Here is a 14,224-nt window from a genome sequence, read left to right as displayed (position 1 = left end):
ACAGCCCTCTACATACTTAAAAAGCTTTCCAATAAGTACCTCAATTCCTTTCCGTCTGCCTTTATCAACAAAACAGCAAAATGTTACGCTGTAAAAGTTCAGAACTGAAACACAGGAAAAGTTTTCACCTTAATTCCAAAAATAACACCTACTTTTCAAACTGACTTGCCCATTTCAGGAACAAAAGCTCTAAGCATGACTGTGACTGCAGTAATCACAAGAACTTCTCAGTGTCAAGACTCAACTGCAAGCATTAACAGAAGAGCATAAAACGCAGGTGCCCAAAAAATAAGCTGCTGATTTAACTAATGAAAGAAGAAAAACTACCTTCTGACTGGTCAGACCTCACTCAGCCTCCATTTGTGCCTTTCCCCTCTCATAAGTCTTAGTTATGCTAGTCATACATAATATCACCCCATTTCATCAGCAGGAGCTCATATTCCTTCTATGAGGCTCTGACAGTTGTCTGGTAGAGATGGCACAAGGTCTTGTTTCCCTTCCAAGACGATACAAGCCATGCCAGATGGAAGAGTCAGATGTCCTTACTATTAAACACAGAACATTGCTACCTGTTCAGGAAGATGAAGAATTGTATGTTCTTCAGAGCCAAATGATGATAGCGATTTATAGGCTGAAATGGCTACAACAGTATCCTGGAAAATTAACAGGAAAAAACCAGAAAATCACAAGCACAGCATATGGTGTGGCTACCTCCTAGAAACTTCACACACAAACAGCCTACCCACTAACCACTGAATGCTGAAAAAGATAATGTTTTCCTGAGGTGCACTACCAATTTCTTACTTTATCTATACAATACAAACTAGCAAGACCAATTATCTAGGTTTGATAGCAAGCATTTCAATTGCTACATTCCATTACTGCTATGAGGGTAGTTTATGTAGAAATAGTGAAGCTATATTTAAACTAAAATACTTTGGTTGCACCAGCCCCATAGTGATGATGTTCCAACATTCCCGGTGTGTTACAATATCCCACCAAAGAACTGAGTTGTCACAGCTGCAGCTTTGCCAGGAATGCTTTACTATGTCAAGGATATCAAGGCTGAAGTCTACCAGAGGAATCAAACTACTTTGTGTAACAATTCTCCATGGGATGGCAGATGTTAGCACCGCTTGATACCATCTTTCATGTACATTACATTGCTTCAAAAACAGTATTAAATGGTCAGTGACCAGAAGAAAACCTTATCAGAAAATGAGACTGCTGACACTGATAGCCTTGTCTTGACAGAAAGGTATATATAAAGGTATCATATACAAAACAAATAATATTATAAACTTAACATCTACTTGCTGACATCAGGAATTAACATTTTCAGTTGTATCACCTACCTTGTTTTGTGTATTGTTCCAAAGGAAGCTGATAACTTGAGTTTTGAATTTCTATAAAAGCAAACAAAACATGCATTCAGACGTTAACAAATAGTTACCTGAAACAAACTGCTGCCACACCAACATGCATTGACAACTGCTGCCACATCAACATACACTGAGCTAGAAAAGTGGAAGGGGCACAGGTCTGAACTGTAGACACACTCACATGTCTTCATATTCTGGGAGAGGGAAACCTCTGATCAGCCTTGCACTGGAATTTCTCACCTATCACAGAATCACAGAATGGTAGGGGTTGGAAGAGACCTCTGGAGATCATCTGGTCCAACTCCCCCGCCACAAACCCCTCAAGGTTCACCTAGAGCAGGTCACAGGAATGCATCCAGGCGGGTTTTTAGTGTCTCCAGGGAAGGAGACTCCACAACCTCCCTGGGCAGCCTGTTCCAGTGCTCTGTCACCCTCAGAGTAAAGAAGTTTTTCCTCGTGTTCAAGTGGAACCTTCTGTGTTCCAGCTTGTACCCATCGTCCCTTGTCCTATTGCTGGGCACCACTGAGAAGAGCTTGGCCCCATCGCCTTGATATCTGCCCTTTAGATATTTCTAAGCATTGATGAGGTCCCCTCTCAGTCTTCTCCAGGCTAAAGAGCCCCAGGTCTCACAGTCTTTCCTCATAGGGGAGATGCTCCAGCCCCCTAATCATCTTCCTAGTCCTCTGCTGGACTCTCTCGAGTAGGTCCCTGTCCTTCTTGTACTGGACGGCCCAGAACTGGACACGGTACTCCAGTGGCCTCAGCACAGCAGAGTAGAGTGGGAGGAGAACCTCCCTTGACCTGCTGGCCACACTCTTCTTAATGCGTCCCAAGATACCATTGGCCTTCTTGGTCACAAGGGCACATGGCTGGCTCATGGTCATTCCGTTATCCATCAGGACTCCCAGGTCTTTCTCTGCAGAGCTACTCTCAAGCAGGTCGACTCCCAACTTGTACTAGTGCATGGGGTTATTCCTCCCCAGGTTCAGGACCCTACACTTGTCCCTGTTAAACTTCATTAGGGTCCTCTCCGCCGAGCTCTCCAGCCTGTCCAGGTCTCGCTGAACAGCACCACAGCCTTCTGGTGTATCAGCCACTCCTCTCAGCTTCGTATCGTCAGCAAATTTGAATATATTGAATGAGACAGCCCCAATACTGACCCCTGGGGAACACTGCTAGTGCTGGACTCAGCACCACTGATCACAACTCTCCGAGCTCTGTCCTTCAGCCAGTTGTCAATCCACCTCACTGTCCACTCATCTGTCCCACACTTCCTAAGCTTACCTATGAGGATGTGATGGGAGACAGTGTGAAAGGCCTTACTAAGGTCAAGGTAGACAACATCCACTGCCCTGCCCTCATCCACCCAGACAGTCATGACATCATAGAAGGCTAGAGGATGGGCCAAGCATGATTACCCCTTAGTGAATTCATGCTGACTACTCCTGATAATCTTCTTTTCCTCCATGTGCTTAGAGATAACAGCCAGAATGAGCTGTTCCATCGCCTTCCCAGGAATGGAGGTGAGGCTGACCGGTCGGTAGTTTCCCAGGTCCTCCTCCTTGCCCTTCTTGAAGACTGGAAGTACATTGGCTATCCTCCAGTCCTCAGGCACCTCTCCTGTCCTCCACGACCTTTCAAAGATGATGGAGAGCGGCTTTGCAATGGCATCCACCAGCTCCCTCAACACTTGTGGGTGCATCCCATCAGGGCCCATGGATTTGTGGGTGTCTAGTTTACCTAAAAAATCCCTAACCCAATCCTCCTTGACCAAGGGGTAGTCTTCCCTTCTTCTGACTTCTTCCCCTGCTGCCAGAGGCATGGATTCCTGAGGGCCAGCTTTAGAAGTAAAGACTGAGGCAAAGGCAGCATTCAACAACTCCGCCCTCTCCATATCCTCCGTCACCAGGGTACCTGCCTCATTCAGCAATGGGCCCACAGTTTCCCTGGTCTCTCTTTTACTACTAACGTATTTGAAGAAGCCCTTCTTGTTGGTTTTGACATTCTTGGCTACATTTAATTCCAAGTGGGCCTTAGCTTTCCTTGTTGCATCCCTGTATTCTCTGACAGTGTTTCTATATTCCTCCCAAGTGACTATCCCCTTTTTCCATCTGCTGTAAATTTCTTTCTTCCCTTTGAGTTTTTCCAGAAGTTCCTTGCTCATCCAAGCAGGCCTCCTGCCTCCTTTGCTCAACTACTTCCTCAAAGGAATGCATCAATCTTGAGATTGGAGGAAGTGATGCTTGAATAGCAACCAGCTCTCTTGGACCCTCTGCCTTCTAGAACCCTAGCCCATGGGATTCCTCTAAGTATTACTGAGGAGGCTGAAGTTGGCTCTCTTAAGTCCAGGGTTGCAATCCTACTTATTGCCCTGTTTCTTCCATGCAGGACCCTGAACTCCACCATCTCGTGGTCAACAATGCAAGCTAAAATTGTGAAACTGTATGCAAATGTGAATCATGACTAACCTGAATCAGGCAGTGGGTACAATTTAGAGACATTAAAAACAAGCAGGCACATTTAAAACTCATATACAAGGATACACTAAACGAAGAGATTCACTTTAGTCCATGAATACATACCTCATATTCGTTTGTATTCACTGTTAATGAGGGAACCAGAGCAAACAATTCATTCAGAGCTTTTAAAATGAGGGGTCTTGTATCACAACTCAGCTTTGGTGCCAGAGCATGCCATGTAGAACGGATGCAAACAACCTGGAGGGAAAGTGGGAGGCACCATTACTAACAACAATCCCAACTTAACGTGAACAACATTTCTTTCCAGCAGTTGTCTTCTTTCTTCCTACTTGGGAACATGAATTAATATAGGGTTCATAAAATCAAAAAAAAAAAAAAGCAAGCATGTTAAAAATTCACTTGTATTAACACTCTCACAGTATATTAATTGACATCATGTAATAATACTGCACCGTACTTCATCAGATAAAGCAGCTACCAGCAGGAATAAATAGGACACTGTTAACAATATGCATAAAGCCGTAGATGTATCTTCACATAATGCTACTGCTCTACTTCACTTGCTCAAACTAGCTTAAAAGCAAGCTGCCTCTGGGAGTTCAACAGGATGAAAGCAGAGGAAGCTACGCCAAGGAGGAAGCTATGGTCCCTGGGAGCCCTCCAAAAGAAAATGCCCTTAATCTTTAAACACAACCAAATCCAATGAAATTTGCAGAAAGAAGAATGTGAAACTGCAGGAATCCTGAAATCATTGGGAAAATGTCAAACTAAAATAAACGCTACTACCACGGCTTCATTAGCCCTACACTAAGCAGGTCAGTTCTTAGAATTTAGTGAGAGAAATCACTTCAACAAACCAGAAACATCAAATAAATAAGTCTCTCAGGAAATCACAGATGGTAGTAACATTACACTTCCAATTGTTATCTTATAAAATATGTGAAACTGGTTTGAAAATCATAGAATTTATTTTTATTCTGTTAATTATGAATTTGGAGTCTTGTCATTTGCTTTCCAAGTCCTTAGAACATAGTAACTTCAGCCTTTAAATCTGCCTTTGCAGTTATATTAGAAACCAGAAAGTTACTGTCCATTAAATAGAAGCTGAAATCACTTTAGATACACTTCTGCAATTGCAGATATTAGGTCCCCAAGAGGAGACTCACTGAATACAAGTTGACTTTTTGTGCCTAAGTTCATGATTATCCTTAAGCTCTTTACCAAACTGCCCTTAATGCAAAGTCATGAGTCTCTGAAATTGTTAAGCAACTTGTCATCAAGGCACCTGAGGTATTGTGCCCGGAAACTCAGTGCCACATATAATTAGTACAAAATTTTACAGTACAGAGAGAAAAGAGTAATCTTTTAGATCATATGAAAGGACAAGGAAGCAGACACTGGAGTTTTATTTTGTCATAGAAAAAAGTTTTGTTGAAACTTTGGAAGACAGTGAAGGCTTCGATTTCTCCTAACTGAAAAAGGGAACACCCACAGGAGAGTTGTATAGATTGATTGTTACAAAAGCATTTTGATTTCTTCAGACAGAAGGTCCTCCTGAAGTAAACCGATTTATGCTGTGCAGCAGTACCAGAGCTTAAACATGAGCTTTTATTTTCCTTTTTCCTAGTGTTGCAAGTCAGCAGAGCACAGCATGAATATGATAGAGAGATTTTTTGGGAAAGCTATAAGCAAGAACATCCAAATGAAAAAACTGGCACTATTCCACTTGACTCAGAAGTTCCTGATGCTCAGCTTTATTTCCAAAAAAAACATGATTCAAGCTTCAAATGACAACAAAACCTGCTTTATTCAGAGCACTCACACAAAAAAAGTCTCATCACAAATGTCAATACTTCCATGTAGGTATGCTAAAAAAGTTCCTTCTGTTCACCACAGTATTTTATGAAGAACAACAGCAGCGCATAGGAAGATTTCAAGATAAGCTGTGGCCTAGTCTATAGGTACTTCTTCCAAGTCTGAAAGTGATTAAAATAATTTTATACACACTAGAAATTTTTTTGACTGTACCTCACACCAATCAAGAAGCTTTTAGAAATCTATGATGACTTACACAGTCAAAGCAAACGGCCTTTCTCATGTTCTAACCTCTCTCTCCTAGTCATGAATCTCCAAGGAAAAGCCCTGTGATTTCAGAGTCACTGCTCAGCTGGCCAAAGCTGACCTCTGAAAATGCAACACATTCTAGGAAACTAGCAAGATAGAATTTAATTTATGACACTGATATACCAATCACTATCTGCAGAAGAAGAATCGGTGCTAATCAGAAAATGTATGTTCACAGATCTAGACACACTAGTGTCATACTTTGCTAAAAGTTCTTTTTAGGTCTGTTTTTGTCTTTATGTTTTTTGGTGTGTTTTTCTTCATTCTGGGTTTGTTCAAATTGACATATCATTGCCATCTTGAGATATTAACAACCATACACTTAAAACCTCTCAGTGCTTCTGGTACATTCTGTTTTACATTTGTGTTTTCTTTACATTTTTAAAATTTAATTTAAAATAGCATGCTTACTGCTGGACAAAGCACTGACTGGAAACATACCTGCTAGAAGGAAAAAGTAAAAGCAAAGTTTTACTGATGTCAAGGAGAGAAAAATCACTCTTGCTTCAGGTGACCTACTGCCCTAAGAGGGTGGGAAATCATGTGGAAAAACATTTAAATCAAATTTAACTTCTGATCTGGGGAAGGGTAAGTTAGAGAAGCAGATCATTTTAAGCAATATTTCCTCTGAGACCAATATCTGTTCATACCAAATCTCAGCAAGGTTGGGGCACCAAGTCTATCACAGGATCCTTGATTCAGAGAGTAACTTGGGTTGTAAAGGACCTCTGGAGGTCACTTAGCCCAATCTACCCCACAAAGGAGGGCCAACTGGATTAGGCTACGCAGGGACTATTTCACTTGCTTTGTAATGAGAAATGATGGCTTTAACAATTGTAAAATAACAGGTGCAAAAATCGGTTGTAATGTTTCTTAGCTCTTTACGGTTGTTCTGATTCATCCTTTGGTATCTGCAGGTATCACAACCTCTTCCAATGAAAGCAAGTTACAAGATTCGTCTTTTGTGTGGATCATGGACCACAATACTTGCGTAACAACAGGTCTCCAGCCTTTTTGTTGTGGTTGGCATAGCTGATTGTTCCCTGTGATCATAGTGCTATAGCCATCACCTTACAGTGATGTGCTTTATACCCTAAAACAACACATCAAATGAGAAAAGGGGTTTTCTCCCTGATTTTTTGAAGTCAAGTCTTATTTATACTGTTCAAGTCTTCTGTCACTGAAAAAAATCACTTGAGCAGAACTGGGGTCTTCAAATGACATAGAAGACACAGCTGTGAATGGGTCTCATTTAAGCTTTCTAAGCAACTCCATCACCTCTTACCAACCTTAACATCTCTTCCCAGAGTACACACAACAGAAAAAAGGATATCCCAGCACAATTGCAATTCCTATTAAAATAATCCAGTAGGTTCAGCAGAAATACAAAATAGATTCATCAGCCTGTGTCCCAAAATGGTCCTCAGGTAGCTACTTTTGAATTATCTGTCTTCTTTTCTAGTTTTTTGGTATCACCTTCAAACTGAATCAGTATATCCAGACAGTGAACATGTCAGCAACCAAGTCAACATATGGTATTAATCATTTATTGCAGAGCAGCTCCACATCTTTCATCATGATTGTCTGAAATTCAGAATCTCATGTAAACTACCATTATAAGAAAACCTATCAGAATCTTTCCAGAATATGTAATTGCAGCAAACCCCACCTCCTTTAGACACATCCTCTACGGCAAGTGTCACACTTAACAGCCAGCTACAGAAATACCTGAAACTTGCAAAAAGCAATGAGCATACCACACATTAAGTGCTACACACTGTGACTGACCAATAAAGCCCTACAAGAAGGCTCAGATGGGCAAAGGTGATGTGTCCATGAAGCTGAGAATAACGTAGTGTACGACTGACCACAGCTGTTGCAAGAAAATGACTCAACGCAAAGAGGACCTTTGTTTTAGATATAGAGCTATAAACAGTTCAGCGGATCAAACGATGGTGTAAATGTTTCTCCCTAGTTCATTAGAAGACTGTGAACATGTCCCTGAGTCCGTCACATCAGCATATGGTGAAGTAAATACCATGGCTCAGCCCAACATACAGTATAAAAACTGGAGAGCCAACAAAAGAATTCCAAAGAGAGAAATGGGCTTGAGCTGGCTTCAACCCACATATTCCTTCCTGGTGACTGGGGATGCTCAGCATTGTGACAGTAGGCATACTATAGACACTGGTAATGGTAATCACATTGGTATTGACTGAATTGTATACTGCAATTGCTATATTTTGCCAAGGGCAACTTACATTCGTATGGTGATTTTGGTATATTTTGTATCACTCTGCTCAATCAGAAACCCTGTGTAACAGTGATCTTCAAGTAAGCAAATGTCATACTACACATTACATCCCCCATGCACAAAATATCTAAAATAACCTGGTCAGACTGGTAATGAAAAATGACCCTGGCTGCTCTGTGACATTTGTGGACCAATATGATCCACGAATAAACTACATTAAATAAAACCATCTTCTTTTGAAAAAACATTTTGCCCAATAGTCCAAAACCAGCTGACTTGACAATGTGATGGTGCCGCAGACGTAGAAGCGTTACTATTAATCCTAAGGATTAACAGCCAAATCACTCCTCAATGCCATTTCCACAGCAGAAAGTTTGCCCATGATCGTTCCATCTACAGAGTATGTCCACATTCAAATGCAAAATGCTTACATTGAAATTTCAGCTACAAAAGGGGAATTCTTTTTGTGGACTACACAATTAGTTTTCCAGTTTCTGCTAACAGATTATAAGTACTTAGAGGACAAGTTTCCTTAATTTATTTTGTCTCTGCAATGAATCCAACACAACATTTGAAGACTACACAGAAGTAACGTGTTACATATGTAACACACAATACATGTTAGTGTTCTAAATTACAAAGTTTAAGACAACATTTATTAAAATTATAAGTCATATTGTGTACTCTGAAGAAAATAAAATTTTCCTAAGCTTAGGAAAAGCAGTAACTTCTCCACATAAAATAAACTGATGAAATTAGTCTTCCTGAAGTTACCCAGTGTACCTCAAGTTATTGCTATATACCATTTCTCACAAAAAGTGTAAAAGTACTAGCTATCTTATTAGCAAAACCAAGAGACAAGGTTAGAATTCTGTTCCAGCCTTGAGAAAAAAAGCAAATGAAATGTCAAAATACATAAAATGGCAAAGCTTGGGAAAGCAAAAGTAGGGAGAGGAAGAGAGCAAGGCTACACCAGTATGCCACATACCCTAATCAAGTGACAGAAAACGAAGCTGCCACTGTAGTGAATGTTTCCAAGATGAAAAGAGGTTGGGTGCAGAGGCAGGTGCAGAAGGACTGTTGGTGACTAGATGACCTTTAAAGGTCCCTTCCAACCCAAACTACTCTATGATATAACATAACACATTCATAAAAGGAAAAATGCAGTTTACATTGCCACAGTATCTTTGACATTTCCATCTTTCAAAAACCAGAAAATGCACCAGTGATGAAGATGCACTGCAATGGATTTTGGTAGCTGACTTGGAAGTGGAGCTGGTAACACAATTTTCATTCAGTGAGGGCATAAATCACACAGTTCAGATCGGAGAAAAAAAAAAAGCAGCAGCAGCACCACTTTTAGGAGCAGCAGTAGGTAATCAGGAAATCAAGTAAAATGGCAAATATTCTGACAGTGGATGTTCACAAGACCAGTCAGACTGAATGCAGGCCAATAAGGTTTCTAGTCAACTCATTTTACTCACTCATTCAGTATATGGAAAACCCCTTACCTATACAGAGCTCATCCTGAGAGCCTGGTAGCTCCCTTCAACAGCACATCTGCACAAGTAGGGAACTACACCTACACTACTGACTAAAGAGTTCAAATGGAAATTATGTTGTTAACTATGTACAAGGCCAAGGATATAAAGTAAGGCAAAAAGAGAATGAGGAGTAAATCAGACCTGAGAAAGTGAAACTGGCAGAAACTTGAGCCCAAGAGGAAGGTAAATTTTAACAACACAGTTTTTAAGTGTACACTTTTTAAACAACATCCAGCTTTGTAATTCCTACTAAATGTTAAACTCAGTCAACGTCATTTGTTCTCACACGTTTCAATTCATTGTATTACTCTGCTATGCTGGTTTCTTTCTGATCAATAAAACAAATAAATGCGGACTGAGGGAATAAACAGCAAGAAACTACTTCCACAAAAAAAAGCCTGGAAAGGGGTTTTAAATACAGTGCTTAGCATTTTTCATTCTTGAATGTTTCTTGGCTTGCGGACAGTACTTCACACATGAAATCAATTAGACGTCAGGATAGATGACCTCATAGGAAGTACACTGGCTTCAACTGAAATCCCTGGAAAAAAACAAAAGTATTTGCCCAGGAAACGTGGCCTGGCAAGAACTGTGTGTATTTTACGTTTTTGACATGCAGGTCACTGTGCACTGTTCACAGCATCACGGAATGTTAGGGGTTGGAAGAGACCTCGAAAGATCATCTAGTCCAAACCCCCTGCCAGTGCACGACCACCTAGAGTAGGTCACACAGGAATGCATCCAGACGGGTTTTGAATGTCTCCAGAGAAGGAGACTCCACAATCTCTCTGGGCAGCCTGTTCCAGGGCTCTGTCACCCTCACAGGGAAAAAGTTTTTCCTTATGTTAACGTGGAACCTCCTATGCTTCAGCTTGCACCCACTGCCCCTTGTCCTGTCATTGGCCATCACTGAGAAGAGCCCGGCTCCATTCTCCTGACACTCACTCTACATATTTATAAACATTAATGAGGTCACCCCTCGGTCTCCTCTTCTCCAAGCTAAAGAGACCCAGCTCCCTCAGCCTTTGATCAGAAGGGAGATGTTCCACCCCCTTCATCATCTTTGGGGCTCTGCACTGGACTCTTTCAAGCAGTTCCCTGTCCTTCTTGAACTGCACGGCCCAGAACTGGACACACTATTCCAGATGTGGTCTCACCAGGGCAGAGGAGAGGGGCAGAAGAACCTCTCTCGACCTACTCACCACACCCCTTCTAATACACCCCAGGATGCCATTGGCCTTCTTGGCCACGAGGGCACGTTGCTGGCTCGTGGTCATCCTGCTGTCCACCAGGACCCCCAGGTCCCCTTCCCCTACGCTACTCTCCAACAGCTCAGTCCCCAACCTATACTGGTACATGGGGTTGCTCTTTCCCAGCTGCAAGACTCTACACTTGCCCTTGTTGTATTTCAGTAAATTTCTCCCCGCCCATCTCTCCAGCCTGTCCAGGTCTCTCTGAATGGCAGCACAGCCTTCTGGTGTGTCAGCCACTCCTCCCAGTTTTGTGCCATCAGCAAACTTGCTGACAATGCACTCTGTTCCCTCATCCAGGTCACTGATGAACATACTGAATAGTACTGGTCCCAGTACTGGACTCCACTAGATACAGGCCAAAAGGCCTTTCATTAAAGGCCTTTTGTTATACCTAAGAAACAAAAGTGTGGGTGGGGGGGTAGCCCTTCTTGTAAGTCTCACAAAAGCTAAGCCAATACTCCTAATGATATTCATGTAGTACTTTGGGTAAAGTCATTACATTTACTCAAAACAATTACTGCCATCAACAAAACGGAAAACTACTCTTTCACAACACTCGACCAAAAAAAAAAAAAAAAAAAAAACCACCAATGTTACAGCACATTTTATTACAGCATTCCTTTTACAAAGGAGCCTTTCTGAGACTCTCAGAACTCAGCTTTAATAAAGTCACATGGTGTATAGGGTTCTGTCATCAACTATGTCAACACTACACATATGAAAACATAATTTATTATACTGGTGCATAAGTTGACCGAAAATTAGATGCGCACTAAAACCTGCATCTAAGCAGCTGCAGATGGAAAAGCTCAAGGAGATTAAATCCCTTTCCCATGGTTATCTGTTGAGACAGCACCAAAACAAAAACCTCTGACCAGCCTCTATGATTATGCTCTTTAAGGTTTCTGCACTGCAGAAACTGTCTAAATAAGGGACAGACTGCATTACTTAACCCAAATGGTTACTCAGTTTTCCAAACCACCAGAGACTTCTCTATTAAAATTTCAGTATACCTGAGTTGCAGATCTGGTCTCCCACAACGTTACACTGGCCTGAAACTGGGGAAACTAAGGAAGCTGAGGAGGGCCAATAAGAATTAGGACAGGAAGAATTGGTACCTGTCCACAAAGTAATTCTTTCCTTCCTTCATCTCATCCTGAGTACCTGGAGTCGTCTCAGCCTTCCACTTCTCAACAGAGGCACAGAATGTCTGTTCTCAAATGAAGTTTTTATAGTAGGATGTGACATTTTTCATAAGCCTAGCTCCTGCTTCTTTGCAGGAAACAAATAAATACAGTCCAAGCTGGGAAAACACTGCTTAAATATTGAGGCCAGCACTCAAAGAACTTACGTGACCTTAAGAAGAGCCAAATTCCATACCAAAAGCAAGTAGTAATTACCTTGAATAAGCTGGTTCTTAGTAGCCATTATCTGAAGCTTTTTAACTACATTGAATACTAACATGTATGGACTGCTAACCATTACTATGTTGTTCTTGAACTGCTGATGTGATTTCAAATGTATAATGGGGCTGGATTTTGTTGGATTTGCCTCACTGCAGCAAACACTGCACTAGAAGTGAAGAAGTGGATAAACTTAAAACTGCTGTTTGGCAGAGAATGGGCAGTCAAATGTTCCTGCAGGCTATCATTAGTCAACTAATTCATGTCTGTGCCTGCATCAACATGTCTGAGATGTCACTATGGAACCTTGGAGTCTTGGCTCCTAACTCAGGGATATCGTAGGATCGCAGGACAATTTGGGTTGGAAGGGACCTCAGTTCAACCTCCTGCTCAAAGCAGGGTCACTATGAGATTAGACTCAGTTGCTCAGGGTTGTGAAAACCTCCAAGGATGGAGACAGCACAATCTCTCTGGGCAGTATGTTCCAATGCTTACTTTTCCTCTTCATCAGTAAGTATTGAATGCATTAGAGTAAAACAGAAGCCTCCCTGTTACAAGTGATTTCACTCCCTATCAGGTACACTATGTGAATGAGACCCAGCAGGCCAGGCCAGTAAGAAGGTATCAAAACCAAAATTATTTACATACTTTTCAGCCAATCTGAATTATGTGCCAAACAGTTGTTCTTTTCAAATCTCAAGGAAAAGTGCATAAAATTATGTCTTTTAAACAAACTGCAAAGTTGACCTAAAATTACAACCCATGTACTAAAGGGCTGACCAGCTGTAGAAGAATTTCACAGTACAACTTCCCAGGAACAATTAACTAATTTTGAAAGAGAGAGGAATAAAATTTGTCAGAAGAAAAAAAAAATCTGCAACAATCCAATGTACTCTTAAAAAACATCAACTAAGAACGTCCGTGATCCACAAGCAAAACCTGAAAGACAGGGACAAACCAATTTAATCTTACCTCAGCCTCACAAAGTGCCTGAAGTCCCTGTAACACTATGGCAGCAGGTGAAGCTTGATCAGGTTTTGTGCACTCATTTAACACCTGGGAAATTGCAGCCAACATGTCTGCTCCATGCTGGTATGGCCTAAAGGAAAAAACATGAAGGTACAAGGCAATATTCATGCATACACACAAGTTCTATTTTAGACACTCTCATTTTCTTCCAAATAATTTCTAAATGCACGAAGAACGTGCATACACCTGAAATATAACTACACCATTTACCTGGCCAAAAGAATATTATAGCTGCATTGAGATTTATCTCTTGCTTTTCACTTTCTTTAATTTCTTGAAAAATGCTCTTTGGCAAAATCAAAGGTTGATGAGGTAAAGGAAAGGGTATTTTCTTGAAGAATTTTTTTTAGTCAATGATTTAAAAATACATGAATCTTTCCAGATATTAGTAACTCACTTTCAAGAAGGAAGGTGAAAAGTAGAACCCAAAAGATAATTGAAAAAGAGAAAAGACAGCATTGTGCACATAGAATCATGAAGTAGTTGATGTGTTTAAAAACAGTCATTACAGAAAGTATAAATTATTATCAAGTACTGATATTCATGGATTATTAGAGTTGGAAAGGATCAATATATCATCCAGTTAAGACTTGTGTGATGGTGTTCTGTGGTCAGTATTAAATATGGATAAAGACCAGTAATTTGCATGTGACAAAACAGACTTTTCAGAAAAGCACTCAATCTTCCTTTGAATACATCAAAAGATGGACAGATCACTAGTTGTTTTTTCTAATGTTTCATCACTTTTTTAAAT

At 40.9% G+C, this 14,224-nt stretch overlaps 1 protein-coding gene across 3 annotated transcripts in view; it reads right to left on the bottom strand.

Moving 5' to 3' along the window:
- The window catches only part of FOCAD (focadhesin), a 113,940-nt gene that overhangs the window by 53,568 nt on the left and 46,148 nt on the right, over nucleotides 1-14,224 (bottom strand). For all 3 annotated transcript variants that reach the window (XM_086479093.1, XM_086479095.1, XM_086479094.1), the window contains 4 exons: nucleotides 13,414-13,540; nucleotides 3,966-4,100; nucleotides 1,356-1,406; nucleotides 570-653 (listed from right to left, as the gene is read on the bottom strand). In XM_086479093.1, the coding sequence (XP_086335219.1) occupies nucleotides 570-653; nucleotides 1,356-1,406; nucleotides 3,966-4,100; nucleotides 13,414-13,540 (397 nt within the window). The remainder of the gene's footprint in view (nucleotides 1-569; nucleotides 654-1,355; nucleotides 1,407-3,965; nucleotides 4,101-13,413; nucleotides 13,541-14,224) is intronic.

Source organism: Leptosomus discolor, chromosome Z, assembly GCF_034619465.1.
Source record: "Leptosomus discolor isolate bLepDis1 chromosome Z, bLepDis1.hap2, whole genome shotgun sequence".
NCBI classification, from domain to species: Eukaryota; Metazoa; Chordata; class Aves; order Leptosomiformes; family Leptosomidae; genus Leptosomus; species Leptosomus discolor.
Note: the sequence above shows the minus strand (reverse complement) of the source record. Positions and strands in the feature narration are given on the sequence as shown.